Source organism: Podarcis tiliguerta (assembly GCF_965153285.1).
Source record: "Podarcis tiliguerta genome assembly, chromosome: 1".
Lineage (NCBI taxonomy): Eukaryota > Metazoa > Chordata > Lepidosauria > Squamata > Lacertidae > Podarcis > Podarcis tiliguerta.
The window spans coordinates 89,496,698-89,523,314 of NC_139534.1; the positions used below are offsets into that span (position 1 = coordinate 89,496,698).

At 41.2% G+C, this 26,617-nt stretch overlaps 1 protein-coding gene and 1 long non-coding RNA gene across 5 annotated transcripts in view; one reads left to right on the forward strand and one right to left on the reverse strand.

Annotated features, from left to right (window-relative positions):
* The first annotated feature begins 92 nt into the window (after window positions 1-92).
* Window positions 93-26,278, forward strand: LOC310657977. The gene is made up of 5 exons (XR_014502059.1): window positions 93-855; window positions 3,030-3,262; window positions 21,455-21,539; window positions 23,530-23,630; window positions 26,086-26,278. It is a non-coding gene; the product is annotated as an uncharacterized lncRNA (long non-coding RNA).
* The window catches only part of MAP3K9 (mitogen-activated protein kinase kinase kinase 9), a 38,943-nt gene continuing 22,561 nt past the window's right edge, over window positions 10,236-26,617 (reverse strand). The window contains exons 7-13 of one of the 4 annotated variants that reach the window (XM_083398190.1): window positions 25,723-25,845; window positions 25,094-25,250; window positions 19,703-19,812; window positions 17,880-18,683; window positions 12,532-14,877; window positions 12,158-12,461; window positions 10,236-12,004 (exon numbers count right to left, since the gene is read on the reverse strand). In XM_083398190.1, coding sequence (XP_083254316.1) covers window positions 14,405-14,877; window positions 17,880-18,683; window positions 19,703-19,812; window positions 25,094-25,250; window positions 25,723-25,845 — 1,667 coding nt within the window. In that variant the 3' untranslated portion in view covers window positions 10,236-12,004; window positions 12,158-12,461; window positions 12,532-14,404. Of the gene's footprint in view, window positions 12,005-12,157; window positions 12,462-12,531; window positions 14,878-17,879; window positions 18,684-19,702; window positions 19,813-25,093; window positions 25,251-25,722; window positions 25,846-26,617 lie in introns of those variants that run through there. The other 3 variants (XM_083398192.1, XM_083398191.1, XM_083398193.1) reach the window with 3 other exon arrangements.

The window sequence follows — 26,617 nt, forward strand, 5'->3', positions numbered from 1 at the left end:
TGCCTGCAACTTCCAGTTCATCCCTCCTGCTCTACATAGATGGTTCTTTGAGGAACTGAGCATGCAAATCCCTGAGCAGTCCCCCTAATAGGATGGGACAGATATACCATTGCTGGGTTTTTTTTGCCACTGCAGGCAGCTTTTTAATTGGAAGAGAATATACACATTTCTATCAGTCATTAAAAGGCACCTGTAGCAAGGGAAGCAAAAGCAGAGATAGATGGTGGTGTGCTAGAGTGTCTTAATAAACATGTGTGCTCCTGTTTCTTCAATAGGAACATGCAGAGCTTCTGTAGTCAGAAACACCTCTTGCCAAAAAGATAAAATGTCAAAGTGTTTCATCGTGAGTAAAGACCCTGTGAATTGCTTTCCGTCACATTTAAAACTAGCTGGAAGGAGCTGCAGAAACTCAAGCTACGATTGTTGCTGAATACAAGAACAGCTTCCGATGCTGAATAATTCATCTGAAGCCAGGAACAGCCAATGAGTCAACGAACAAAAGCAGTGTACAATGCAACATAATTATGAAGTGGCGGCAGCAAGTGGAACACACAGATGGAGCTTTCAGATCCACTGATTATGACATCAGACACCAGGCAATAATGCCAGATGAGCACCCAAGTCTGTTTTCATTTTTAATAATGGTGCTTTGTTCTTGTAAGATGAGCCTCTTAAAACTGCTTTTAATCCTTGATTACACTTCACAGGATCACTGTGAGACACCCAAGCAGCAACCTTTGTAATCACAGGGAGAGAAATTATTTTTAAATGCTTTCCCTACCTTTAAAGGTCTCTGCTGGGTACTGATGCTTTGCTGTTGACTGAAGAGTGAATACAGCTGCACAGGAAACACTGGTGCGTGATGCCAAACAATTTACACCTCAGTGATAAAGTGCAAGCTATAAACCCTGGGTACCTGAATTGCTAAAGTAGTTCTATACTAGGGGTTGCCATACATCTGGAATTTCCTGTCTGAATTTTCACTTTTTGAAATATGGCAACCCTACCCTATCCATAGCTGTCAACTTTTCCCTTTTCTTGCGAGGAATCCTATTCAGAATAAGGGAATTTCCCTTAAAAAAGGGGGAAAGTTGACAGCTATGACCCTATACCATAATGGCATATAGATAAAAGGATTTTTATTATGTTTGGTTTAGCAGTTTACGTTGAAACCAGAGAAAGGAAAACACCAGCTGCTGGGAAGCTACGTGGGTAGTTTGATGTTGTGCTGTTCAGAATGTACAGGGATTCTAGGAAGAAGCAATAGACATAGAATCATAGAGTTGGAAGAGACCACAAGGGCCATCGAGTCCAACACCCTGCCAAGCAGGAAACACCATCAGAGCACTCCTGACATATGGTTGTCAAGCCTCTGCTTAAAGACCTCCAAAGAAGGAGACTCCACCACACTCCTTGGCAGCAAATTCCACTGTCGAACAGCTCTTACTGTCAGGAAGTTCTTCCTAATGTTTAGGTGGAATCTTCTTTCTTGTAGTTTGGATCCATTGCTCCATGTCCGCTTCTCTGAAGCTCTGCATCGGTCAAAAACCACCAGTCTGCGAATAATGCAGCTCATCCCTTTATAACCTCCTCCCAGAAGGATTTAAATGGTGAGCATAATGGTGCCAAAAGACCCACTCTCATTCTTATTTCTTCAGCATAAGACACTACAAGAGCATTGGATATGAGCCATAAACTATTGTGTAAAACCAATGGTGAATTAAGAGAGTTTTCCTTAATATAAGCTGGCACAAAGGCAAACGGTTTTGTGGACCATTATCCATCTGGCCAATTGAGCTATAGCTAGGTCAGCTCCCACATCTCTCTCCCAGACTGCCTTCAAACCCATAAAATGAGAGAACGGGGCTTCCAAAATGACAGAATAAATCAAAGAGACCACGTCCTTCTGGTGACCTCACCGCCAAGCATTCAAAAGCTATCAGGGACCTCTTTGCTTGACCTTTAATGGTGACATCTGATAGAAAATAGCTGGACTGATGAAGTTTTAACCCATTTTTAACTTGAACCCCTAAATCTCCTTGAGTGCTGTAGTTTGGTCGCTGGGGAATTGTTCGGAAAATTTTAAGGCATGCACTTAAAGCTGTAACAATGAAAGAGAGATCAGTGATGCTTCAAATCAGACATTTGTCCTACATGAGATCCTGTACACATGTACAGTTGTATGTCTACTTTATCCAGCTGCTTGCTTTTTTAAAACAATGAAAATCCATATCAGATTTTTAAACTTTGAACCATTCAATCTTTTTTCATGAACAAGGAAGAGAAAGGAAACCTGAGATGCAGAGCATAGGGCACACAGCTTGCAGCACTTATTGGCAAGATGTGCTGCAATTTAACTAACTTGGTATACTGGCAGAAGCCAAGGGCTCATGCTAGAACAATGGGGCTTCCTTGCACTTCTCCCACGATGCCTCCCCCATATCTACTCTGGAGGGTCAGGAATATCGCCCAGAACAGGGCACAGAGGGAACTTGTGCAGATGGAACGATCAGAAGACTGTTGTTACATTGAATTCCCCTCCTAATTTCCCAGTATGTTTTTTCAGGGTGGTCTTCAACCACGTTTTACTCCAAGGACACCCATTAAAATTCATGAACATAGCCAAGTTAGGTCCATTAATTTCAAGGGGTCTGCTCTGAGTACAATTTAGCTGAATCCCAATCCTGATCTTTTAATCTAGTTATCAGAGCATTTAGTTTATTGTGCTAAGGGTTTGGTTATGGCAGAGGGATGGTTTTTACTTGAAGTAACAGAGCTTCATGTGAAATAAACAGGAGTTACTTACCAGGGACTAAGGAAGGCGGCGGCAGGGTGGGGGGGTGGGGGGTTAAGAACAAAGCACCTATCTGTAATGTTGTCAATTGATGCCCCAGTATACCACAGAGTATAATCTCTTGCGCTTCTACGTCTCAGAGGATTTAGGCATATTTCTGATATAACTTAGCCCCTTCCATATATTTTTCCTTGAGCAAATTTGTACCTTAGATATTCTGTCGTTGATCCTAAAGGCAAGTGATGGTCTGCTGCACTCAGTCGCTCTGAATAAATTTCCTGGCTACAACAGGCCTTCAAGATGAGTTTGATCTAAAAATGTGGGATTTTCTTCTGATGCTCACTCATCTATTGCATACAATAATAGGATGCCTGCTGAAAAAGTGTCTTGACATTAGAAGTAATGAACAGGATATATTTTTTTTGTTCATAACTTACCAGAATGCTGTAACCCATGGCCTCAAAAGCAGTGAGTAGAAAATGGATCATATCTCAAGAGACTGGTCATTCACAAACAAATGTTTAAGATATTCTCAAATCTTTTCCTACATTGTCATAAAACCCCTATGAGACAAAACCCTGCGGGCGTTTTATCTTCCATTTCCTTACACAAAGTCACTATGTCTCTCAGGAAATTAAAGGCATTTCTCGACCGGATGCCACCAACAGATTAATTAAGATAGTTTCTGAAGTCTCATTTAATTATCTAAATTGATGACAAATTTGGCAATTAAGGAATTTATCTAGGTTTCACTTTGCTGAGCAGGGAGGGAGAGAAGGGATATGGGGGCATGTCTAGCAACTGCTTCTACTACATAATACAGCTTTAAAATTGTGTGGTTTAGTAGCAGTAGTAGTAGTAATAATAATAATAATAATAATAATAATAATAATTTATTTGTAACGCGCTCATCTGGCTGGGTTTCCCCAGCCACTGTGGGCGGCTTCCAACAAAAGATTAAAAACACATAGAACTAGGGAAGGCTGGGATCCAATCCTGGTTCTGCTAGGTGGTCTCAGAACACTTTTTCTCAGTCTAACATTCCTAACTTAACTCGCAGGGATGTTCTTTGAGGATAAAATCCCAGCAAGGCTGTCATGAACTTCTTGGGGAAAACAGAAGGATACAAATAATACTGTTATGAGTTTGTGGGTTAGGTCCCAGGCCCCTTTCCCCTGAATACAGCAAGTGTTAAAATCTAATCAAGCCCTCTGATCCCTAGATCCATCAAGTGTTAAAATATAAGCCAGGCTAGTTTCCTCTTGGGCCATTAATTACAAATGACATGGGGCTGTGCGCCAGACGGCAACTGGGTGGGGTCCCTCTTTCAACTCTGAAATAGTTAGAAGGGCAAAAGCCTGAGTTTAGAGTTGAAAGGGGCTGTGATGTGAACTAGAAGCAAAGCAGCAAGCTGCAAAGCGCAGTCAGACAGAAATGTTTGATTTCTATTTGAATCCAAAGCTGTGGCTATGGAAGAAGCAAGGCTCTTCTGGGCTGCTGATGCTGTGAACCCCTCCATTGTAGGTTCATGTTCTATATATGTGTATGTGTAAACCATATATCATAAAGACACCACAGATTCCACTGTGCCTCATTCCAAAAGGAAACATGAACTCTGGTTAAGTGCTCAGAATCCTTGAAATCTCACACTTCTTAGAGATAGGAGTGGCATGCAACAATACTGGAACACAAAGCCCTGGTTCCAAGGGACAAAGCCAGAATACCTCAACTCTATTCCTTAAATTTCTTTTGGAACTTAGCCAATCAACTGGTACACTCATGCCCCAGAAACATGTCACCTTCCAAATTGGGGTGGGGAAGGCAGAAACTGCAGAGCTATTGCATGAAGATAGTATCAAACACACATGTAATGGACTGTGTATGTGGCATGTGGAAGCGGGTTAGCTTTGCTACAAAACTATGGCTCATTCGTGGTTTTTTTTAAAAAAAAAGTATCAAGGGAGACAACATGAGCAATGGAGCATCTAGTCTTCAAAGCTCTAAAATAAAAAAAATTAAAGTTCACAAAATGTCAAGCCGTTGCTTGCTTTTTAAAGGTACCAATAAAAACAGCAAACAAATTCAAGTCTCCCCACTTTTCACCACCCCTTCCTAGAACTTCTGGTGCTTGCTCACTTCCTTAATATACTAAAGGCAAAGTATCCATTATCTTCCACAAAGGACCAGTTTTACCAGGGCCATATTCAAGGATGCTGTTGCTCTCCAGAGATGCTCAGTTTGCAACGTCAGTCTAGCAGTTGGATCTCAAACTAAAGCAATCGCGAGAGAACGTTTACATAAATAATAAGTGTGCATTAGTTGAAAGATGCCTGTATTCTGATTCATGACACTGATTTATTCCCAAGGAGTAGTTGTGGAAAAATAGTTTAGGTTCAAAAGTAAGGAAGTTCCATACGCCCACCAAATTCACATTGTTTGCAAACCTAATCGAGGAGGATTGTAACCACTGGGAATTAAAAGTCTAGCTCCTCACAGAAATTAGATTTCCACATGACTTGTTCAAGCTAAGGCAGCAACAGTTCACAGAGTCCCTGGAAAAGCTTATAGATATTCCCTACACACCTGATATCTTCAATTCCTTTAACATCTCAGTCGAATAATCCTAGTTGCTGGGTATAATCCAGTGAAAAGTCTAATGGAGCTGCAGAATCAATGGACACAATCTCTTCAAAATGTATTACTGCAGAATCTAAATCCTTGCAGATTCATCAGCTATAGCTGGAGATCCTGAATACTCTCCGTGATCCCTTCAATCTAAAACACATTTTTGCCACCTTTGGGCTGCTTGAACATACTGTAGATAAACGTTCCTTTATCAGCAGTCACTGTGAATCAGCAAACAGCAGCAGAGCTTCATTTTTTGCTTATCAGACTCTGCAGAACTGCAGAAACCCTGAACAGCTGACTACAGAGGCTACCTAAGTCCAAGTGATGCAGAGTTCACTGTATTTCAAACTTTGTTATCAACAGATCAAAGTAAACCTCTCCAGCTGTAGCATATGGTCTCAGATTTAAGTATGGGGGACCACCAAGGAGGAGGGCCAACCCTGAAAAATGACCACTTTAGTAAAAAAAGAAGAGTGAAATCTGAGTAAGGCATCCCCCCCCCACAAAGTAAAATATTTGTAGGTGTAGTGATTTAGCTTAGAAAAAAGGTCAATTATATAACATTGTGAAAGTGGAAAGAAAGCGGACAAGAAAAGTTTCTCATTTTCTCATATTAGAACCAGTGGACCAGAACTGGACAGATTCAGGGCAGACAAAAGAAAGTGCATAGATGAACTATATAATTCATTCCTGCAAGATGTAGGATGACTACCAATTCAGAAGGTTTTAAATGTGGATTAGACCAATTCATGGAGGATGAGGCTATCCGTGGCCACCAGCCAGAACGGCTGTCTACTACAGGGGTAGGCAACCTAAGACCTGGGGGCTAGATGCGGTCCAATCGCCTTCTCAATCTGGCCTGCGGATGGTCTGGGAATCAGAATGTTTTTACATGAGTAGAATGTGTGCTTTTATTTAAAATGCATCTCTGGGTTATTTGTGGGGCACAGAAATTCATTCATTATTATTTTTCAAAATATAGTCTGGCCCACCACGGTCTGAGGGACGGTGGACCAGCCCACGGCTGAAAAAGGTTGCTGACCCCTGGTCTCCTATCTCCAGTATCAGAGGCACTTTGCTTCCCCATAGCATCTAGGATGGTCCCTGTGAGAACAAGGCTAGAGACTCGGTGTGCCTATGGCCGGACCCAGCAGCCCTTCTTACATTCTTGGGGATGGGTCCCTGAAAAGAGGGGCAGCTGAAGTAAATGGAATAGATGCCCTCCCTGCCTGCATCATCATAAGCATCTTTATACTGTTGACCACTTCCCTAATTGTTTGGACAGGTTTTAAAGGTTAATTACAGTGCACAATGTGATCTAACAAATACACATTGCACAAGAGCTGGACATGTGCAATTTGTGACAGCTGAAATTAAAAGTTGGCCTGTGTGCTTGCTGGGGCTTGACTGGCATTGCTCTAGAGCAGGGTGGTTCAACATGCAGCCCGGGGGTTGCATGTGGTCTTTGAGGCTGTTTTTGGCAGCCCTCAGCAACATCTGATGCCCTCCTTCATAGTCCTCAAGCTGCCTTCCCAAAGCCAAGTACAGTGGTACCGCTGGTTAAGAACTTAATTCGTTCTGGAGGTCTGTTCTTAGCCTGAAACTGTCCTTAACCTGAAGTACCACTTTAGTTAATGGGGCCTCCCGCTGTCGTCACGCAATTTCTGTTCTCATCCTGAAGCAAAGTTCTTAACCCGAGGTACAGTGGTGCCTCGCAAGACGAAATTAATTCGTTCTGCGAGTTTTTTCATCTTGCGAAGCACGGTTTCCCATAGGAATGCATTGACGGTTTTAAGAAAAAGGCGCAAGACGTTCTCGTCTTGCGAAGCAAGCCCATAGGGAAATTCGTCTTGCGAAGCAACTCAAAAAACAAAAAACTCTTTCGCCTTGCGAATTTTTCGTCTTGCGAGGCTTTCGTCTTGCGAGGTACCACTGTACTATTTCTGGGTTAGCGGAGTCTGTAACCTGAAGCGTATGTAACCCAAGGTACCACTGTAAAGGAGGTCAAAATTTGGGTCAAATGACTTACATCCCATCCTTCAGGTGAACTTAGATCCTTCAAACTATGTGGTGGAATGCATCTTCAGTTTAAGGGGCGGGGGGAGAAGTCTGCTTCTATGGCTATGCATCAGTTGAGGATAATTCTATACCAACAGCCCCAAAGCATTTTCATTCCCATGTGTAAGTTTTTACCATATATTATGTCACAGAGTTAGAACAGATTAATTCCAGGATACATACATGCTGGATACATGCATCACGCTTAATCCATTCTTCCTGCTCTCCAAAACTAATTTCATCATCATCTTGAGTTCATCCATTCTCTTTCCCCTTCAGTGCTTTTAAAATCAGTTTATAGGACTGCTTTATTTCCCCTCTCCCGAGAATATGTGGATTTTTATCAAGTTATCAGAGTCCACTCATCCATGCTTCTCTCTTCTGCCTCCTACATCAACATATTTTTAAAAATAGTCTTAAAATGAGAAAGACCCCCACAATCCCAGCTCACACTGTTTAAAATGGCATCTGCTCCCCTACAGTTGCTTCCAATTAGTCCAACCCTCAGCACTTAGGGTTCTCGAAAGGAGAAACTCATTGGCAATGGACTGCTGTTCTAAGCTGCTCCTGACCCACAAACGTAGTGGACAGAACTAGTCTGCATTTTATAGAATGAATACGTTATCTCACAGTTAAATGCAATGCACCATTTGCAAAGACAGAGGGAAGGGAAGCATTTCCAGAAGAGCAGCTGTGTTGATCTGTCACAGAAAAAAAAGCAACACAAAGTATTGTGGAACCTTACAGACTAAAAAAAACAACCCTCAAGCTTTTGTGGGTGCTGCAGTTCATTTCCTGCCCAATATCATTTCATTATTTTCAGTTCACCAAATGCACAGCTTATTAGAGTTGCTATTTTGAGTAAACTAAAAGCTTTTCATCAGACTAAAAAAAAAAAAATGCCCATGAATCAATTAATTTTATCAGAAATCGAAATAATTCATTTTTTACAAAGTTATTTAAAACCCTTTTGAAAGTGGCACCCCCCTCACTCTCACCCACAGAGAGGGGCTCCTAAGGCACTGCCTACTGTTACACATGCGTGTTCACATTTCGAACCCTACTTTTGTGCAGTAGAGCTTTACTGGTTGTGTAAATTTTCACAGAGATAATAGACAGAACTGCAAGTCCTCCCAAATCTGCAATTGTACACCTCCTCAGCAGGCTTTACTGCACAGAAAGTAGAACGCTGCCCCAACTAATTCGGCTTTTCTTCAAGACAGTGAGTGTCATTCTCCCATCTCTAAAGAGGCTTATATCTGTCAGATTTTCATTAGAAATGAAGGAGAATCAATGCTCATTAGTATTAGCTGTGTCAGATGGAGAAGTGTGAATTTTCCTTCCTTAATCAGATTATATTAGGGGAGCTACTAGGAGATTCTGAAAAGAATGAGTTAGTGCTCAGACCACCTTGGTTCACAGGAGAATAAAATGGTTTCTATAGTGCAGTGAGCGCCATCTTCTGGCTACTGTGAACTTTTTTAATTTAAGAGATGGCAAGAAATATTAACGTTTAGGCTGCTGTCCTAACCATGTCTATTTAGGATTAAATCTTAATCAATTCAGTAGGGATTATTCATAGGTAGGTGAGGGCTAGGATTACAGCCTTTCTCTTCTAAATTAATCCAAGAGATGACAGGTTAAATTAGCAAATGCTGGTGAGATTATGCAGCCTGGGTATCATGGAATTAATAAAAGAAAACTATTTGTTCTGGATTCAATTTGAGGTGGAAGGGGGAGAATGTTAAGTCGCATGGAGTGTTCCGAGATGGGAAGCAGTGGAAAGAGAAGAAAAGTACAGAATAAAAATGAATCACATCAAAGAGTATGGAAAGAAAAGAAAAGAAAAGAAAGAAACTTCTGGCCAAGTCTGGAAAACCATGTTGTATGGTGGGGAGAAGAAATGGCTAGCAGGTGGAATGAAGACAATATTTCATGTCTATGCCACTTGAAGTAGACAAGTGGGTAAATATGTGGGCCATATTTATCCATTGCCTCTACTTAAAATGCTAAAAGCTGCTTACTAAACACACATAATAATAAAATCAGTAGGACAACAGAAAATATATAGCCTACCTCACCAGGAAACTTTAAAAGATGGAGAGAAAAATGATTCTCCTTACTATATTTGTTGTTCTGTCTGCAGTTTGTTTCTGTTGCTATTGATGCTGTCTGCCCTTTGACCTTAGGGGGGAAGGTTGATACAAATCCCAAAAATAAATAAATAAATCCTGCGACTATTTACCTGGAAACGAGCTCCACTTGGTTCAATGGGACTTCCATAGGCATAGATCTGCAACCCTTCCCTTCAAGTAATCATGTGTATGGAGAGCTAAACAGTCAAACAGAAATATAGTATCTTGTCTATAAATGGACAATCTACCCTGTATGATGTGCTGCACAGTTTTTGATTATGCTTCTAGCTGTATAAAGCCTCTGTTTAGCAGTAAAGTAGTATGTTTTAATTGATAAAGCAGTGCTTGTTCAAGAAATATATGCTTTTCAAAACAGGAAAACTTATTTCAAAATCTATGATTGAAATAATCTTGACTGAAATCAATCCACGGCACTCAGGTTCAAGACCGAAGAGAACACACAAAGGGTGCTCTTCATCAGAAATTACCTGTATTGACAAAGCAGGTTAGGATATGATAGAAAGCGAGCACAAGGATATAACATACACACAACATCATTAAAGCCCAAGATTTCTAGGTAACATTTGCAAAAAAGAGAAAATGAAGCTCTCACTACACAATTTGTGTTTATAACGGTTTTATTCAAGTTTGTGTGCTCTAATCTTGAGACAAGGCCTAGAATAGCATTACACTGTAATACAATAATAATTGTAGCCATTGAACCAAGCCTGCTTGGCATCCTTGTTTTACTTTCCCATCCCCCACCATACATCCAGGGAGGGGAAGCAAAGAGAAAAGCAAACATATATTATCAACTTCAATTAGCTCCATTTTAATTTAGTTATTATTCTCTAGCATAAATTAAAAATGTATCAAAGGTATACACATAACACATTTACAAAGAACAGAGATACAGTAGATTATGCAAAAGTATAACCTGTAGATGTGTTAGCTACAGTGAAACAAACCAGTCACTGATGCCATTTAATTACCATTTTTAAGCCCCAAAGGGTAAGAGGCAACAGGTTGTGTCACAAAGCTTGGTGTTTTTTTTGGGGGGGGGGGTGTCAGTCATTCCCACTGACAGTTTACAGCTGAGCCGAAGTTAAAAGGCAGGCTCCAACATCACTTAACCACCATCACAAAACAAAGCACACAGTAGCATTTATGTAGTAAACAGACTGTAATATTAATTTTGGGAGTGGGTTGGGGGAGTGCTTTCTAATGCTACTGCGTTAGAGATACTTTTGTGAACATGGCAATTGGGACAAAAGCCCTGAGGGGGGTTCAGCACAGTAGACTGAATCAGCAGATATCAAGAACCAAACTCTCTCTACAAGGTGCCTTACAAAACATTTCTCACATTGCACCTACACAAACATCAGACGTGAGAGTATGCTACACCTGGGCATGCAAGATCACAGGGACTAGCCTATGAGAAACATCCTACATGCGGAATTACTCCACATGAACACAGCCTTTCAACAAAACATAAACCAGACCCATAAAAGAGACCCAAGCAAGTCACCTTAAGTAGTTAAGTGCTGGCAAACATGAGCTCTTCAAGAAAGCTGATTTTGCAAGCAAAAAATAATAATAATAGTTGTTTTGGATTTGGCATCCTGATCAAAAATAGAAACACAGATATTAAATTGTTATTAATGTTAAAGTAGTCATCTGCAGAGTTATACAAATGGGATCTCCAGGTATGCACAGCAACCTCCAGAACCACAAGAATTTGGGCTGACAACCTAGGATGCCTGCCTTCTCCTCTCAGGAAGAGCTTGGGAGAAGAGGAGCGAGCAGCTTTCACTCAGCTGTTGTGGAAGTAGTGAAGAAACTGCAAGAAACTCTTGCAGCAGAAAATGCAGGGGGGTGTTGTATGATTGCACAGAGGACCATGCAAAGGACAGTTACAAGTAGGAAACTTGCATACTGTGGGCTTGTAGAGATTACATACTAGGAAACTGATGTTCCTGAAGGACAATTTGGTGTCCTAAAAGGCAACAGCTTTAAAGAAATGGTGTACTGAAAGCTGCATTTGATAGCTCAGTTGGTGGAGCATGAGACTCTTAACCCCAGGGTCATGGGTTCAAGCCCCACATTGGGCAAAAGATTCTTGCACTGCAGGTTGTTGGACTATGATTATTTAAATCATAATGGTAATCACACAGTTTTAGTAATGGGCCTGAATTCTTTAAAAGGGTATAGTGCCTAAACATCACCATGAAGTGGGAACAGGGAACCTGTGGCCTTTCAGATGTTCTTGGGCTCCAACTCCCATCAGCCCCAGTCCACATGGCCAATTGTCAGGAGCGATGGAAGCTGTAGCCCAACACTATTTGGGGGCCATGGGTTCCCCCACCCCTTTCCTAAAGTTCAGAGTGCTCTACAGCAGTGTTTCCCAACCTTGGGCCTCCAGCTGTTTTCGAACTACAATTCCCATCATCCCTGACCACTGGTCTTGCTAGCTGAGGATTATGGGAGTTGTAGTCCAAAAACAGCTGGAGGCCCAAGGTTGGGAAATGCTGCTCTACAGCACCTGCTTCATCAAGGGCAAGACCCTGCCAGGGCTCGCCTTATTTTTTTAAATGGATGCAATCTAGAATAAGGAAAGTCGTTGACTTCAAATTACCAGTACCAGAGTTAGGAATGAACCACCCTTGACTTGCAGGTGCTTATAACTGCAGTAAGTTAAATGCTAAGCAGGGCTTGACTCTCATGGAGTGAGCCATTTAGACAGTCTACATGTCTTCAAGAAAATATAGTTTATATTGGCTCATCTGGACTGGCATAGAGCACAAACTCACCTTGAACTAGTAGATCACTTACATAGCAGAGGGGGACTGCTTCCTCAGCATATAGAACTCAATAAAGTTACAAAGTTGTATAGCCCCACTTCTATTTAAGGTGCACTGATATGGTTCAACTTGCACAATAAGACTACACTTCTGCTGCATGAGGTAGCTCTTGGTACAGATGGAGAAACTGAGGCACATATGGCAAAAGTGATTTGCCTAATGTCATACAGCAAGCTGGTGGCAGAACCAAAATTAAACCTGAACTAGCACAGATTTTCAGATTTTTATTATTTAGATGCTAGACAAGAATATTTCTACAAGTTTACACAATACCCCTTAAGAGTGACCACTTTTGATTTCTAGTAATGATCTATACCCACTTTTTCAACAGAGATAAGTAGTAAACCGCTATAGATACAATTCATGACATGTCAGGAACATAGGCAAAAGGGATTATGGCCTAGGAATAAAAAAAGGAAACTTACATGAGAGAGGTTTTAAACGCTTTTTTCAAAACTTCAGATAGGTCTTTATTTTAATATGGCAACAATAATTTAAAATGAGATGGGAGAAATAGATCTAATCATAAAAGAGTGTGATAGCAGCAGGGGTCCAGGGATTTTGGCTAGCCTCAGTAGCTTGCCAAAAATCATGCACACCAAAGGTCCTGGAAAGGGCCTTATATGGCAAAATGCTGAACTTTGGAAGCACAATGAAGTCCTCCTGAAATCTGAGATGGTGGGGGAGGAGATTGCAGAGGGTGGGGTAATAAGCTCTGTTATGCTCTGAGCACTATTTGATACTAGACCAGTGGGATTGCATGTGCTCTTCAGTTCCTGCTGAGACTTTGAGACTTCTCTTTGCTTTCCAAGTATCCCCAAGTCTTGTCATTAAGGTCAAGTGTGCAAGCTGTTTCTCTCCACCAGAATCTCTAAAATGCTCACTGTAATTTTTCTTTTTGGAATACCCATGTACATGGTATTGGGGTGGGCTATTTGTCAGTTCAACATTGGGGAGACAAATTGATTATTAAACCTGGAAATTACTTACCTAAATGAAGTAAGATTCAGGGGGGAAAGGGCATATCCTGATTGGCAGTTTTTCATGCAATGTACTACCAAAATTTATGAAAGAATGTAACGTTTCATATCAAATCACAAGATTAACCATTGTGTTTCACCACTTCCTGGTTGTGTCTCATTATCTTCATGCTTATGTATGATGGGTCCAAGCCAAAATCTCAGAGTCCCACCTCTATTTCTCCACTATCAGAGCTCCACCCCGTTGCCCCAATCCTTTTGCACCACTGCGACCTGAGACATCCCTTTTTTATTTAACATTTACTTTCAGAAACTAAGAAACAGGGGGCTCCGCCTTTTTTCAGCACGATGCATAAAAAGTATAGAGGTGGGTGCTATGGTTCATTGGCAAGATCCTGAACGCCTCCCCCCCCAGCAGCCAGTTCTAGGAGGAGGAACTGTATGCATACCAAAAATGAGTGAACATTTGTTCTGGGACACCAAGGGAGAAAAGCTCAATCAAATGCAACAAGAATGCTGGTTCAGACACACTTAAACCTTTATATATATTCCTGTATTGTAACAGTGTAGACAAACACTGCTTATCATTGCATTTAAAAGGTAGGAGTTGAGGTTATTACAAAACCCATACCAACAGAGGGTATCTGAGTTCTTGACAGTCAAGAATGGAGGCTTACTTGCCCACATTACTTGTTGCAGTTTAACACTGTAATGAAAATACAAGGAAGACCACAGGAAACCCCACAAGAAGAGTCAGCAGCTCTGTGTAGCTTAGCTACATGTACTTACAAAAGGCCAGGTACCCCAATACCATATCTGTTAGTGGAAACAGCACTGTGATATGACCTCAGCAGCATCTCTCTACTTCACCTGTCTTCAAAGTGCATTCTTAGTGCAAGAAGTAGAACTGAATCTAAAGGAGCTTACCAATCCCTTGTGGATTTCATGCTAGGACCAGAACTCTTGCTTGAGTTCATATGCTGCAGGTTTGCGTGTTCTGAGTTCAGTTCTGCATAGCGGCACGGTGCTGTCCTGGCTCTGCCCTTCAACATCCATGTCCAACAGTGTCCGCTCCTCTTCAGGCAATCTGACACGGAAAGAAAGCAGTGCAGGCCTCTCTTCAACAGTGCTGCTACTGCTGGCAAAGCAGGAGTCCAGGTTACTGGGAGTTTCAGTACTGGAGCTATTAGCAGAGGACTCGCCCCTAGCATTACTGGGGGATACAAACCACCAGGGGTCAACCCGCTGCCTGTTAGCTGAAGGGCGTGGCCTAGGTAGGAATTCCAAGGTCTTGGGTCTCTCCAGCATGGAGTCTTGCTGAGCATTATAGCGCCTGGGGGTTGGAGGAAAGATGAGGTTGGGGTCTGGCAGTCGAGGGACTTCATTTGGACCCTGACTTGGACTGGGAGTTTTTAATACACCTATTCCCCCACCAGAAGGAGGAAAAGGGGGGAAAACACAATGAACACAAGAAAGGAAGGGGGAGGAAGGGAGAGAAGAAAGAGAAACCAACTGGTTAGACAACACTGATGAAGAGAGACACCGGGCTCATTAAGTAAACAAAGGGTGATGTCAGACAAAGGATTGATTCAGTTCACCTGATGCATGCAAACCACATGGGAGCTGCAATGATCTTCATGCTGATCACTGCAAGCTAAAATGGCAGATGTAGCAAGGCAGCAAGGCTGACAGAGTCCAGTTATGTAACTGTCTAAGGATTGTTGTGTGAACGCACAATATGCATCCCTGTACCTCCTTTTCCCTTGATTTTTCTTCCCACACCAGCATCTTAGTGCCAAAGTGCAACCAGCAGTATGGATGCAGCCATAGACAGGGAAGAGGACAGCATACTTAACGTTGAAAATATGTTGGATGCTCATAGTGAAACATGAATCTTATGAAGCTAATTTACTTCTTTACTACATAAATGTTACAGTTACATTTTATTTACCAACTGTTCATAGCTCTTAGGTAGCTGTGACTACCACCGGCAAACATATCCCAGGGCCAGAGAAAATCAATGAAGGTTCTAAAGTTTCTCCCTATAACCATTGCTGTCTCTAGGTAATACATACATATTTTCAGGGGAGGGTATAGGTTTTATAATTAGGAAGTGTTAACCTGTGCCCAGAAGCTCCCATTTTGGAACCAATTTTGCAATTCAAAAAAGGCAAATGGAGAAGGAAAAGACTCAGCTTGGAATAGATCCCATTTTTAAAGGATGGTATTGGGGAGCTGCCGTTTCTACTTGCTGAGGAAATTTCACAATTCTTCCCAGAGGGGGTTGTGCAAGTGGCTGGGTCCGTGTACCCAAAACAGTCACACTCTACCAGATATCTTGCACCCACTTCAGTTTGCTTATTATAGTTGGAACTGTACAGCACTGAAACAGAATGAAGTGGTAGGAATGGTTAATCCCAAGAGATGACAAGTTAATGTTAACTGATTAAAGATTTATTTCCTTGACTGTCTGGATATCAATCAAATTTATCAGTTAATTCAAATGAATCTTTGTATTGCAAAGCCTAAAAGGTGGAAGAAAAGGCGAGTTTCCCTTAAACTGTAACTGTAGTTACACCTTTAACCAACACTACCATTCACTGTTTGAAGTAAAAGGAATGTTCAATTTCCCCCTATTAAAATAGGGAACAAAGCACTCCTATTACAGTTAACACATCTAGACCAAACTAACTTCAAACTAGAGTCACATTCAAGTTATTCTTAGGAGCGTTACTGAAGTTTCATGCTTAAGCTGCTAGTTATGAATGGCAACTGGAATAAAAAAGTAATCTTATGAGACAAGAAATGTAATTTTATTTTGCCATTCTTACTGTGATTTATCGTATTAATTTTATACTGTAAACTGCCAAATCCAAACCAGATCAGTATATGAATGCTAAATAAAGAAATCAGGCACAGAGAAGGGAAGGAACTGATGCAAAATATTTTATATGGCTACAGGCTTTCTCAACAATGTAAGAGTATTTACTTTGCTTTAGAAATTATATTTTATAATCTACCAGACCCTGTGTCTAAAAGGTTTCTTATGACAATAGCTAATATTCAGTTTAGGAAATAAATGCCTATATTGGATTCTTTTGCTTTGATAGTCCAAGCCTGTGTTGAAAATAAATCCCTCATTGAATGTCTATTATACTGTTAGTAAAGGGAATAGATTAGGATTTTATGTTGCAGCAGTGCTGTTCTACCCAAAGTAGTATTTCTTTTGAAATACTGCAGAGGGGATGTTCAGTGACTTGTCATTTACCAATAAGACAATAAATCAAGAAGCAGATATTCCTACTGGCATGAAATTTAAGCACATTCAAACAATTATGGTGAGAGACTCTGAATCACTTCCAATGCCAAATCTGATGTTATTACATGCACCAGATAGGGTTAATTAAAGACATTCTTTAAATGGGAGAGGAACTGGGTTTGAGGAAGAGAAGGAAGCAATCATTAGGGTGGCAAGAATTCTTGAGAGGAAGAAAACACTTGAGGAGAACCTGGATACGTGCAATTTGTGTGGCGTGGGGAAAATGTGTTTAAGGAGGGAAACCATATTAAGGGAAATAGAGGAGGAGGGGAAGCTGGAACTAGCAGCCACACAGAAGGCTGCAAAGTATGAGGAAAGATGACTGAAGACCACACAAAAGCAGCCTTCATTACTCCAGTGTTTGGGGGATTCTTCTGTACTGTCCACCCTACCCATACATGGAGGACATCTCCATCCTCTGTTGTTATAAGCATCTGTCTTGAAAGACAATGGACTGCGCCTCTGGGGGTGAAGTCAAACCACTGTGTTAGCAGCACCAAAGTGACCTCCCCAGAGTGCAAGCCTGGGCAGTGTGTTTGGAGGTCCTGGGCTGCCCAGATGACAAGACCCCACTCCCTGCCTCCCTGAGGTGGTCCAAAGGAAAGCAGAACAATACATTTGGCACCAGCTTGGCTGCAGGAGTTGCCAGAAGTAGGCATACAAGGCACTTTCCAACCATCTTAGGGACTCCACTCCAGATTTGTGTAGGGTTTACTCATTAGACTTGTGGCTAAGGAACAAGGCTGCGGAGATTCAGGATCAGAGTTTTCCTTCTCCTAGATTGGCTACTTACCCAGGTTGATGAGCCCCGCCTACCCCTCACTTCCCTCTACATCATGTGCAGAAACCGCCCTCTTGACTGCCTAATCCACTACTGGTCTCATCCGCTCATTCCACAGAGCCTGTATTCGCATGCAGGGGAATTCCCTAACTCACTGAGGGTTTGAGATCCTCAAAGTGCAGAAGTAAAAATTATACATAGTGCCTCTCGTTTCCTTCAGCTATTGCCTTCCTTCAATCTTACCTCAGAGGCAACATCTGCAGGAAGTCCAATGGCAAGAGCATTCACTTTCTGGAGTACAAGGATGGAAAAGAATAACGTACCTGATCCTAATGCTGCTGCAGAAGAATTCCTGGAAGGGGATCCATTGGCAAGCGGACCAGTCACATTTATGGCACCATCCGAGGGAGTCCGTCTGTGCCCCCTTTGCCGGGCTTCAGAAGAGAGAGTCATATGTGTGGGAGTCAAGGACTGGTTGGGATCTCGCTTGAACCTTTCAACACAGATATTAACTAGTGGGTTACGAACTACTGGCAAGGGAGCCTTCACTGTCACGGGGCTGACTGGCATCTCATAGACCACAATCTCATCGCTGTCTGAGCGTAACAGGGAACGGGTTGAGTTACATTCAGAAATGGAAGACAAAGAGAGAAGGGTCAGGGAGTTGGATGGCTCGCCCAGCAACACTGTGGGCTCCTCTTTTTTGAAGAGCTTCCTTGAAGGTGGGCTGGTGCTCCGACGGGAACGTCCAGCCCGCTGGAAAATACTATCACGTTTCTTCTTCTCTTCCTTGGGGGCATCCAGCTCATCCTGGCTTAGCAGCTGGCACTTGCCAGCCTCCAAAAGATCAAAGCCCAGGCCAGCAGCAGCTAAGACAGCCCCACAGCCCAGAAAGGCAAGCTCGCATCGTTTGTGCTGGGAACCTCCACGTTTCAGGCTGTTAGTGGGGGTGAGCTGAGGGGTGCTTGTGGTAGAGTTCATAGGAGTGGTTTCCTCGTTGGCATCACTGGACTGGCCATCCCAGTCCTCACTTCTCTGAAATGGGATGCAGAGGTATGATTGGTTAGACCCAGGTGATTGCTGCATCTTGGTCTCTCCGTTTTTCAAAGAATCACTGTCTTCATTCTCTGCAAAAAAGATACAGACACACACACAAAAGAGTGGGGCCTTGATATTTCAACTATGAATAAGAATGGGTTATGCTTCATCTTGTGTGTAAAAATAGAAACACACTGCTACCATGGAAAAGCATGTTTGCATTTTGAACAAAGAATATGGAAACTTCGCCCCTTTCAAATGATGGCAGCTGTCAAATGTACATGCCACATACAGTTTATTGGATTCCAATTTCAATATAAAAGCAATATAAGTTCAGATGATCCTCACTAAAAGGAGTTGAGATTTGAAATAATGCACAGCTAAAACAGCAATGAGCCACTTTTTGCTCAAAGCAGCCACACATGTTTCTAAGGACAGCTCCCTTCAGCCTAGCCGCTGAAGCAACGCAAACAGAACAGAGGGAGGAAAAAGGAACCCTCCAACATAAAAATCAGGCATGGTTTGTGTGAGAGGGTCTGTGTACACACACACACATAGCAACTTCTCTCAAAATAGTCCACCACTTCAATGGATCATATATATCAAGGAGAAAACACCTGAAGGTGAATGACAGCACACAAATCTACCCAGGGAACGGTCTGAGAAATCACATTTTATAACACTGGAATTTAAGTTTTTATTTTGCCATTTAATCACTATTTTAATAGTGTGTTGTGCTGACTATGTGGCTTACTGTATAGTTTCAAATAACCATGTACTTAAAAGCCATAAATGGCTTTGGACTCAGGTAGCCTTTCCCCACATGTACTTGACTATGCATTAAGATAATTGTTGGACATCTTTATCTGAGTGTTTCCAGTTTCTGAAGTGACCTGATAAATCTGGGAGGGGAGAAGCGGAATTGCATTTGGTCCCAACCAGGCCAATGGTGTGAACAAAACTTTCATGATACTGTAAGTCTTGAAATTTAAGACTACAGAAGCAGATTCTGAGGTTTGCTTTTTTGTAAGAGGTAAGTGTTGGTGGACAGAAACAAACATGAGACTGAATACAGAGCATTTAAGAAATTCATTAAACAGGTACCTACCCATCTCTGTTAGGCTTGTAAATCCTGGGAAAATGACTGGTGTTCTCTGAACTTTTCCTAGATTTGGCGCACTAGATGACCACTGTTTGGATCCATCCAAACACTTTAGACTAAAGTAAAGAGAAGACACATTTAAATGCAGATACTTTATTTCCTCTGTCTGTTTTTATGACCAATATTTATCTCCTCATTCTTAACTATTCTAATCTATCACAAATATTAGTTTATTTAGAAAAATAAGCTCCCATGGTGACATATAGTTAAAAAAACCAAATTCAGTGATATATAAAAATACAGAAAAACAGCAGCATCACATTCAATAACCCATATAAAACAAAGATAATTATTATGCATGCAAGAATATGTGCATGTTAAAAAAAAAATTGCCTGGACTCAAAAAGACACAGCATACATCACACTAGCTTTTCTAGCATCTTTCCAAAATGTAGCATTTTGTCACAACCCTCCTAACTGCAGATGGTAGTGGGACTCTTGAGGGGGACTTCCGAGAGTCAAGCCTCAAGTCATTTAGGGCTTTGCGTATAACCATCAGCACTTTGAAATGTGCCTGGGAACAGATCATCAATCAACTGTTTATACAGCATATCTTGCCAGCTCTTCTAGCAGATCCTAGTTAGAAACTTAACAATCATATTCTATACCAAGTGAAGTCAAGCCTATAAAAGCTTGTTTAAAATGTATGGAGGCAGTCCAGTCTTAAGGTTACCAGGGTAACCTTACCCCCCCCCCCGAGTATATGGTTACCCTTTGATGCATTTTCCATCACACCAGTAAGGCCTAGGGTCAGGTTAGAACATGCCTTTTAGCCCACAGCTTTCCAAACTGTGTGTTGCAACACATTGGTGTGTTGGCTGCAGTGTGTAGGTGTGTGGTGCGAATGCTCCCTACGCTCCTCCCAGGGCTGGAAAGGGGTTAGTTTAACCTCTGGTTTGCTAGTAAAACTGAATTACTGTGTCACAAAAAGATGCATGTCTAAAAAGTGTGTCACCAACATGAAAAGTTCGGAAAGCTCTGCTTTAGCATATTATACCCTCACAATGAGCCTGTGAGATAAGCCCAGAAAATTCCAGTGAATTTATGCCAGTTTTATTTATAACCATATACTCAAAATCTTATTTTCTTTGCAGACCAACCTATTACTGAAGGAATCAACCCAACAGAAGAAGTTCATGTATTGCATATTTGCAATAAAAATTATATTTTATGAATTTGCCTTTGCAAGTGCACTATTCTCTTCTATGTTTCATTCATCCTTAGAGATATAAAATTATAGGAAAAGGATACTTGCAATGTTATTTATCATCTCATTTATACTCTGCTTTTTCTCTGAACAGCTCAGAAAACCTTTGATATAATTCACAGCTGGTTTCTTATCTAGGCAGTTCATAGGGCTAAATCTGTGTATGTTTAGCATTTGAACTGCAACATAAGCCTTACATTCAGAGAATTATATAAGGAGGACCCCAATTTAAGTACCTAGAGAAACATCACTAAGCAGGCGACACATACAAAAGTGAAGTTAGCATGCTCACTTCAAAAATAAGAAGAGCCAAGGTAAAGTATGTAATTTGGGAGAAGGTTGTATTCTTATCCTCCACTCAGTTAGAAGGTTTACGTTGCATTTCTTGGTTTTGCCTACTACAGGCAAAAATCCCTCTCATATAGAGAGACAAAGTGTAGCCTTTATCTTGGTCTTGAGAGTTACACAATATTCTGGGTTGTCCTTTGTAGCATGGCAGAGCAAATATTGCTTCCTTCATAAATGAAAACAGAGGACGACAATTCTTTGGCAAGCCTTAGCTGAGGAACAAAACCTGTGAGTTAAAAAATTTTTCTTTTTCTTATTCTGGAAAAAGTATTCTATTTTCCTGGGTTGTAAAAAAACCAAGGTGGTCACTAGAGGGTGCTAAAAACAATTCAGTCTCTTCCCTACATAGGACAGCAATTAATTTACAATAAAATAGATTGTACATAGTGCCCTGGAATAGGACTTACTCTGAGACATACTGAAAATGAGGGCCTATTTGAGCAGTGGGGTCAAGTATAAATTCCAAAGTATATAAAAATAAATTTCTGTCCGATTCACTGCCCACCTGGATTTCTGGCAAGCGAATATGTGGCAACAGTGCCCTTCCTGCCAATTCCATCATTGCTGCACTTTTTAAAGGAATCTCCCTGACTGCTCATCACCTTCCCACATGGTCTTCCAGCACCATAGTGCTTCTTCCCCAGACAGAATAGCATGTTGTTGGTTTGCTCTATTTCTTTCAAAGAGATGCTCCTTTCAGACCATCGATAGCAGGACTTCTGAACTATCACAGCCCTGCCCAGGTTTAAAGAACCCATAAAATCCAATTTTGTGCTGTGAGTGTTCATTATTTCTTATTTAGGGAGCATAGCCCAAAAATCTTTGAAGACTTTATTGTCTAAAGACCCCTCCCTCTGTTTACATTAGGATTGACATACGTCTAGAATTTCCCAAACATAGCCAGGATTTGGCTGTTGGAAACAGTGTCTGGGCAGAAAATGCAGAAATGTCCGGAAAATCCAGACGTATGACAAGTCATTTCGGAAGTGTTGATTTTGGTGAATTTCCTTAAATAGCAGGAAAACTGTTTTTTTTGGGGGGGGGGCGGGAACTCGACAACTTTTGTGTCCGGATTTTCTCTTTTTAAAATATGTCAACCCTACATTACATGAAGAAGGAATACTGCACTATTGCACTGAAAAATCTGAACGTCTAAAATGTAATTATAGAACACTTGACATGGTTATGTGGAGAGACTTTGGTTTTGATGCCTGACATAAGAAACCAAGTAATTCTTGGTTGGAAAGACCGACTAGCCTGAAACTTGAAAAATCCTGTTCTTAAGTAAAACTCAAAGAATAATCCACACTGCTGCTAGTGACTGCTACTTAACACCACAATCCAAAAGGAAAGCATGTGAGCCATCTCTCAAATTTGATGGGAGTTTTACTTGCAGAACCTGTTTCATCCACATCCCCCATTTTCTGACCACATATACCAGCTGTGTATCCAATTCAGCAATAAGCATCTTCTAGATTTCACTTACATATTTATGAAGGATGCGATCAGCTTTTGGGAGGATAGCCCAAAAGATAGAGAGAACTGATTACATTAACAGCTGTCATTTTTTGCAGCAATACAGTGCTCCTGAGGGTCCTTGTAGTAATCACAATTTTGCCAACAGAAGGCTTAAAGATGAAGTTTGGCTGCTTTATTCTGAGCAAATGAGTCTGAATCATAAAATATTCCTCCGTCACCTTCCCTCCTCAAGGTAATCCTACAAACTGGTTGCAAACGTTACAGGCTGATAAACCACAAAACAGTAATTTGGGAGAATCCACTGCCCGAGGAGCCTCCACTAGATATAAGTCAATTGCACAGACTGAAGGAGTCCTTCTGTTTGTTGAACAGGGCTGAATCCACCCAATATGATTCTTCCATTATTCCTACCTACCACAACAGCCATTTGTATCAATAGATTTAGGATCTTGACTCATGTATACTTTATTACATAATGCAATCCGAAGTATGAGAAATGTAACACAAAACTCAATTGAAATGTGTGCCCCTTTGTCTCCTAAGAGAAATAGGTTCGTCCAAATCAAAAATGATACTACTGTATTAATAGGACAGATATTGCAAAGATGGCCAAAGCCCAAAGCACTCAAGAAGAGCTGGATGTTCTGCTTGGGTTTTTTGTTGTTTTTTTCAGGACAATTAGATGCCCAATTCTCTCCCAGCCAATTAACAGAAACGACTTCTGCCTTTCTCATTTCAGGAAAATGCCAGAAGTCCGTCTATTTTCTTCTGAAGGACAGCAGGAGGGTCATGGTGAAAATTTTGGCTAGTTACCAAAGCAAGTTGAACCTTGTTTTGAAAGTAAGCTGCCATGTACACACTGTTTTTGGCTTCATGGAATATTTGATTGCTGTCAAATAGACAACTGCCATTATTTGGCTGGTCAAATAACCAGATGGCTAACCCTATGACAATGAAAGAATAATTTATAGCTTGCGCCAGTGACTTTAGCCAAATTCTCTCTGTCTGCATTCACCTAAGTGCCAGACTACAGGACAGGAAAGAAAGGCATTTCTATACCTAGAAACTGAGTAATAAACATAATTCTGATTAAATGGGGTGGGCAAGGGAGCATGGAAATACTAAGATTACAGAACAATCTTTGAAGTAGCAGAGATGTTACTGGGAAATCAGACTGGCTAAGAGGAGATGGGATTTTGAACATGAATCTCTTGCAGATGAGATAGCTGATTTTGTATTTGTTATGCCTCTAATCTAAAAAAATAGGAGGCAATCCTCTCCCCGTGTGTTAATGATCAACTAAAGAAATGATGCTTCAAACACCATCAGATTACATTGTTAAAATTGAGAGCAAAGAATGCCAAGACCTTCTCTGAGATAGTTGTACCTTTGTGGAATAACCTCCACACAGATCCCCATGAGACCATATTGTTGTAGTATTTAAGGGGACATTTTTTTGTTTCAGGTTTGAGTGGGGAAAGTTTCAAGTATTAACACTCAAGAATGTTCTGTTTTAATTTTAACAAGTAGGCAGTGATGTGAATCTTTTTTCTTTCTCTCTCTTTTAGCTATCTGCAGTGGAGTATAAATATTATTATTTATTAAATTTATATACCACCCTATACCTGCAGGTCTCAGGACGATTCACAAGGTAAAATAACAATATAAAAACACAAAATACATAATCAAAATAAAAACAAAAACAAAAACAATCCAATACCCCCCAACACATTTTAAAAGGGCATATTAAAGGTAAAGGTAAAGGTACCCCTGCCCGTACGGGCCAGTCTTGACAGACTCTAGGGTTGTGCGCCCATCTCACTCAAGAGGCCAGGGGCCAGTGCTGTCCGGAGACACTTCCGGGTCATGTGGCCAGCGTGACATCGCTGCTCTGGCGAGCCAGAGCCGCACACGGAAACGCCGTTTACCTTCCCGCTAGTAAGCGCTCCCTATTTATCTACTTGCCCCCGGGGGTGCTTTCGAACTGCTAGGTTGGCAGGCGCTGGGACCAAACAACGGGAGCGCACCCCGCTGCGGGGATTCAAACCGCCGACCTTTCGATCGGCAAGCCCTAGGTGCTGAGGCTTTTACCCACAGCGGCACCCGCGTCCCTAAAAGGGCATATTACTATTTATTAAATGTATAATTTATTATTGGAATAAATAACATGAATGTAAACTGCAATGAATGTAAACTGCTTTGGCAAACAATTATACCAGCTAAAGTATGGCAGGTTTGTGGAGAAAAAAGGAAGCTGGACTGAGGCTTTATGGCACAGTGGCAGCTAAGATTACGCTTCTCACCCATCCTCGCCTGCTGTTAGCTCCTTATGACAAAGAGAACTTGGGCCCCACGTGCGACCTTTCTTCTTCTGGCCTCTTTTTTCTTCTTCTTCTCCTTCCTCTTCCTTCTGGCATACAGAGTTGCGCCCCCATGTTTTGCAGCTTTCACTGGGAGTTACTGGGAGGGGGACAATAGGACAGAAAAACATGAGCATGCATTTATGCCATTATTTTGTATTACTGCAAGCAAATAATCAGATGCCCATAGATTTTATTCTTCACCCTATGTTCTTACCCAGCACTGATAAGTACCATACTGACTGCCCATATAATGAAAATAGACTACAGGGGAGGGGAGCAGGTATCCTTACTGTGGAAAAGATGGCCATTTGCCACTTTTGATCTTGATTTTTTAAAAGGTATTAATCTAATGGGTTTTTATTTTATTGTAATGTTCTTATGTGGGTTTTTGTTAATTTGTTGTTGTTTTTTAGCTGTAAATCATTTTGAGTTGAGACCAATAAAGTATTATTATTATTATTATTATTATTATTAGCCACCCCGCTATACAGGAAGCATTGTGGAATCCTGTCCTAAACAGAAACCATAACCTATTGGCACTTGGCCAAATTTTATAGCAAACTACTTACACTGGATGGCCCTGAGCCTAGGAATGATGGTAGGGCTGGCAGGAGGGCTGGAGCAGCTACTGATCAAACTTTTCCTTTTATCCATCGTTGGAGAAGCCTGTACAGTGAACTTGTGCTGGAAATCTGTTAATAAAACAAGACCTGATATACTCATTCGTCACTTCACTATGACATCACCTAAGGAAATGAATTCCTTCTTTCTGCTATAGCATTTTAGCAGCATTGTAATATGAATTTAAATTTAAATCCCCAGTGAGATGTACATTTTTCACTAAATGATCCAGTATGTATTTTTAGTGAATGCACTTTTTTCACACAAGCCCAAGAGATGGTAATAATCAATATGTCTTTCTTTGTCAACAGTTGCAAAGAGTGTTTTGGCAGGTATGGCTGTTTTCTACTCAGTTATAATAGGCACAGGAACCAGTGCCCAGTACCCTGCCTGCTCCCAAACAAGAAGGTGACAATTAAACAAGCAATTAAACTGCAGCCTGTAGAAAAATCACAATGCATTTTCAGGTAATCTGCAAGACTATAATAAAGTAAGATGAAAATGTTAGCGGTCTCTTGCAGAGTACACAGTGAAGAATGAAGAATTTTTTAAAATGCATTATAGTTACAACGAAAAGCATGGGGAAGAGGCGGCTTAGTGGAAAAATGTTTGTTAACTTTGCACATACCCCATGTGATGACACATTTGCCAGTCAGATACTTATACTAAAAATGTATTTGTAGTAGTCCTTTTTAGATATTTCAACCACTGTCACCAAGGTCACACAGAGCATATTCTACATACATGTCTAGAAGGAAGGTACAGCAAACGATTACCGTACTTTTCCATGTATAAGACTATGCTTTTTTACTCTAAAATAATGTTCAAAATCTGGGCTCATCT